General features: G+C 30.6%; 1 protein-coding gene across 1 annotated transcript; it reads left to right on the top strand.

Moving 5' to 3' along the window:
• Nucleotides 1-2,680: 2,680 nt before the first annotated feature.
• LOC17879398 (60S ribosomal protein L5-1) lies at nt 2,681-4,771 on the top strand. Its single transcript, XM_006282622.2, has 7 exons — nt 2,681-2,765; nt 3,160-3,229; nt 3,326-3,544; nt 3,634-3,713; nt 3,807-3,923; nt 4,037-4,341; nt 4,446-4,771. The coding sequence occupies exons 1-7, from the start codon at nt 2,763-2,765 to the stop codon at nt 4,546-4,548; spliced, it is 897 nt and encodes a 298-aa protein (XP_006282684.1). The 5' UTR covers nt 2,681-2,762; the 3' UTR covers nt 4,549-4,771.
• The last annotated feature ends 522 nt before the right edge of the window (nt 4,772-5,293 follow it).

Genomic DNA, 5,293 nt, shown 5'->3' with positions numbered 1-5,293 from the left:
ATGATATGCAAATTGCCAATGGATGAAGATTTATTTTGTTAAGATTGTGTGAAATTAATAAGAAAAAAGAAGTTTAGAATAATCATTAACTAACGGTTTGACCAAATAAAAATCATTAACTAATTGAATTAATGATAAATTTTGTAGATATCATTTGTGTTATAATTGCTAGATTGATTTTTGAATATGAATATTTTTTATGTGAAAATAAGAAATTTATGTGATCTAGAATGTTTATTCGCATGATTTTAGCAAACAAATATTTAATTATTGATTTAGTTAAACTTTATTTATATTTAAAAATTATATAATTTTTAAAAATTTTATGATATGATCAGTTATGTATATATACTATGTAGAATTTGATTAGTTGATTATTTCATATGCTAACATATTTTTTTATCTTTTTTATTTTTCTAAAAAATGTTATCTTTGTTATTTTAGATATATGATGATTTTTTATTATTAGATTTCATTCTATATAATTTATTAATTTCGAAATTATATTAACATATTAAATTAATAATAAATATGTTTATGTATATTCAAAATATATTTGTTTACATATATTTAGTTTTGAATTTAGTTGTCCACTTTTTATGCTAAAAGATTATTATGATTTACACAAATATAGATTGTTTTTGTTATTGTTTTTTTTTTGCTGTCATTAATTCTGTTTGGCAACTGGTTTTATTTTCATGAAATGTTTTTTTTTTAAAATTGGAGGGTGTTTGGCTTCAAGTTGTCCTTCCGAATTAATAGTATAGATATATATATATATTAAATGAACATCAACTGCTAATACTCCTAAATGTCTTGACGAATTCGTCTAAATTACCAGGGACACGTCTGATAGCTTCTGGTGTAATTTCAGAACGATAAATGTTGTCATTCTAAAGTTCTCAACACCAATGTATACATCATACATGTATAAAGTTTTTACTATATTGATATTTTTTGATGATATTTTACAAAAATTAATGATTCTTAATTATTAAATTTTTATCTTCTAAATCTATACTATTAAAGCTGAAGTACCCATCAGATTTACACTAAAGTTTTCAATTGAAATAAAATACACTTAATCGAATATATCATTTTTGGATTTTTGCGTATCGATAATGATTCAGATATTTCTCAGATTATATCATTTCCATATTTTGTTTGGATTTTCCTAAAATATTTCTACCTAATTTAATATAATATATTAAAAATAATAATTATTTTCCTTTCACATTTTTATGATCATGTTTATATTTTATTTATTTTATTACATTAAAAATATAAATAAATAAAAATAGAAATTTTTTTACGCATATGTTGTAATTTGAATTATTTAAAACGGACATATAAATCTCAATAGATAAAACAAAAGAGGTATGTAAAACGTCCCACATCGGCTAGAAAATTTTAGAAAATGGTTCATATTCATTATAAATAGGACTGTTATATTCAACCTACAAATAAACCGGAAGTTTGATTTCTCAACTGTCCAAAATTTAAAAATTTTATTTGGTTTAATTCGGTTCTTTATTTTGAGCAAACTAAAACTTTCAAAAGTTTCAAAATATTATAATATTATTTTTTTTTTAAAATTTCAAAGTATTATAAATATTAAAACTTTAGAGTATTTAGTTTTAAATATTTTCGGTGAAATATCAAATAATACTCTACTAATTTTTTTAAAAGATATTTGTTTTTTAAAAAAGGTTTATTCAGTTACACAATAACATACACACAAATTATACATGTCAAATTCAGAAACATATATGTAATATTTCGAACTCAAATAGGATTTTAAACTGGATTACCTACCGGGTCATCGGGTCACTAGGCTAACCGGGTTCAACCAAAATCAATTGATTAAAAGTTTTATTTATTTTTATATAGATTATGCAGTTTTATAAATAGAAAAATAAAAAATAACTATATCATGTTAAACAAAATATGTAGTCTAACAATATAATAAATTGCTTAAATTTTTAAAATTAAAATAAAACCAAAAGAACACGAATAATACATCAAGAGTTTACGCTAACCAATTTTAATCGTATGTATTATCGTTTGAGAAAGAATAAAAATATTATGACTTCTAAAATCTTGCCGGTCTAATTGGTTAATATGGTCGTGGGTTAACGACAATGTTTATGGTTTTTTCAGTCATAAGATTACCGGTTATTTGCACTAACTGAAAACGGAAAAATATCCAGTTTCCGGCTTCGCAGATTAACCAGTCAAACCGGCCAGTACAGTTCTAAAGTGAAAACATCTGATTTATCAAACACTTACAATATAAAAAATAAACACAATCTAAAATAAATATATATTTTTAAAATAAATATAATTATAATTTATATATTAACTTTTCGAACAAATGTCATCCGTGCAATAGCACGGGATATCCTCTAGTATATAATTAATTTTTGAGAATTATATAATTTGGAGATCATGTATTTGGTTTATTCATTAGAAATGAAACAGAAGTTGGAAAGTGTAAAACTGTTTTTTTACTTTTTACCTCATTACATCGCTCGAAAGAATTAAAAAGTATATATAGTAGGTGTTAGGTGAGAAAGAATTAGAAAAAGTCCAAATATAAAGCCCATTGGGCTGTTCTTTTTAATATAACCAATCGAGGCCGTTAAATATTTTTTCACCCCAACTAAATCTTGGCCGTTGATTGGAAGAGCCCAAAGAGGAGTCTAGGGTTTTGATCTCGCTTCCGCCTCTTCCCTTCTCGTCACTCATCTCCACAGCAAACAATGGTAAGCCTTTAGCTAAGATCTCTCTCTCCGCCATGTTTTCTTCTTGATTTCTCCTCAAAAGATCAGATTTTGGGTTCATTTCGTATAGAAATCTCCTACATTTCTTTTGATAGTTATGGTAAACAAGAATTCATGAGCCTGTGGTTGTTGTATTCATGTATATTCTTCATGGGTTTTTGGTTTTGAGAATTGAAATAGTCAAATTTTGTGTTTTCGTCTTGTGTTAAGTATTAAAGTTTGAGACTTTAGCTTTTTGCTCTCTGTTATAGAGGTCACTGATGCGTTTTAAATGAATGATCTTTCGTACCCTTTGGTTAGCATATTGTTGGATCTTTAAGACTTAGATTTCTATTTGATGTAGTCTAATAAATTAGGGTTCCTTTTCTGTTGTTAGGTGTTCGTGAAGTCTGACAAGTCGAATGCTTACTTCAAGAGGTATCAAGTGAAGTTCAGGAGAAGGAGAGGTATTGATTGATATCTTACTTTCGTTTTCGATGGTTATATTGAGTGCTTGTCTTTGTTGAACATGTTCTGAAAGCTGTGTTTTCATGATTTTGTAGCTGGCAAGACTGATTACAGGGCAAGGATCCGTCTTATCAACCAAGACAAGAACAAGTACAATACTCCCAAGTACCGTTTTGTTGTCCGGTTTACCAACAAAGACATTGTGGCACAAATTGTGTCTGCAAGCATAGTTGGTGACATTGTTAAAGCTTCTGCTTATGCACATGAGCTGCCTCAGTATGGACTCACTGTTGGTCTTACCAACTATGCTGCAGGTATGAATTAGTTTTATGCTTTCGGTTATCATTCTATGTTTGATTCTGTGTATGGTTTTCTAAACACTTTGGTGTTTTTGTGTTGCTAGCCTACTGTACTGGCCTTCTTTTGGCTCGTCGTGTTCTGAAAATGTTGGAAATGGATGACGAGTATGAGGGCAACCTTGAGGTATGTTGCGCTTTTAATTTCATCTTGAAATTAGAGAAACATTTAGAGTTTTCATCTTTTGATTATTAACTGTTTCACAATTTAATGAATCAGGCTACTGGAGAGGACTTTTCTGTGGAACCAACTGATTCCAGAAGACCTTTCCGTGCTCTTCTTGATGTTGGACTTATCAGGACCACAACCGGAAACCGTGTGTTTGGTGCACTCAAGGTATTAAAATGGTTATCTGTTTTAATGTGGTTATCTGTGTTCTTATCTGTTGTGCTGCATTAGCAAATGATGACTCTGTGTTAATTCTTTTGGTTTGCTTCATGAAACGACAGGGTGCTTTAGATGGAGGTCTTGATATCCCTCACAGTGACAAGAGATTTGCTGGTTTCAACAAAGAGAACAAGCAACTCAATGCCGAAATCCACAGGAACTACATCTTTGGTGGCCATGTCTCAAACTACATGAAGATGTTGGCGGAAGATGAGCCAGAGAAGTTACAAACTCACTTCAGTGCTTACATTAAGAAAGGAGTTGAACCTGAGAGCATTGAGGAGATGTACAAGAAGGTTCACTTAGCTATTCGAGCAGACCCGAACCCTAAGAAATGTGAGAAACCTGCTCCCAAGGAACACAAGAGGTAGATCCAAATTAGCAATTTTCTTACATGCTTTCAATATTATGTGCTTGTTGTCTTGGCGTAGTTTCTCACTGGCATCTTGATTTATTGTGATATAAACTCAGGCACAACTTGAAGAAATTGACTTACGAAGAGAGGAAGAACAAGTTGATCGAGAGAGTTAAGGCATTGAACAGAGCAAGTGATGAGAAAAACGATGAAGAGTAAATCAGTCCTTCCTTCATTGTCTCATGCCTTTAGTAGTTTTTTAATTTGTTGTTTTCAAACTACACCACCCAGTTTTTGTTTCATATTTAGTTGTGATCAAGGATGTCTTCTCGTAAGAATTCATTACCGTTTATCATACCATCTATCTTTTTCAAGAATTTGCATGTCTTTTGTATACTTTGATTTTCTCAAACTGATCTAATTTGCATGTCTTAGACAATTAGGTCAGGTTTCTGTTTTCCTTTGCTCCATCCATTTTCTCCCCTTTGTTCTCTTTGGAGTTTCAAATTCGATAATACATTATTTTTTTGTAAGAGGAGCATTTGAGATTTTTTTGTATAGATTGGAAAGCTCTCGAGAATTTGATCGTTTCAGATTCGATAGTAAACGAGGTCAGTGATTCTTCTGAGAAAGGTTCAGTTTATAAAAATAAAGATGCGATTTGTTAATTCCATTTTTGGGTATGATTTGATTTTGTTTATGTAGCAATGGATTCAACAAAGTCAGACCTGATGATGGTCGATCAGGCGAAGCAGGAGCCAAAATCGATGGTGTGGTGGGACATCAACACTTGTTCGGTTCCCGATGGGTATGATGCTTCTATGGTCGCGAAATCGATAGAATTGGCCTTGAGGAAGGAAGGCCACACTGGTCCTCTCACCATCACCGCCATTGGTGACCTCAACTGCTCCTTAAAAAAAATGCCAGGAATGCTTCACACGATTTTTTCCTCAGGAATCTTCCT

The sequence above is a fragment of the Capsella rubella genome, unplaced genomic scaffold (assembly GCF_000375325.1).
Source record: "Capsella rubella cultivar Monte Gargano unplaced genomic scaffold, Caprub1_0 scaffold_7, whole genome shotgun sequence".
Taxonomy (NCBI): domain Eukaryota; kingdom Viridiplantae; phylum Streptophyta; class Magnoliopsida; order Brassicales; family Brassicaceae; genus Capsella; species Capsella rubella.
This window is presented reverse-complemented; position numbering and strand designations above follow the sequence as displayed.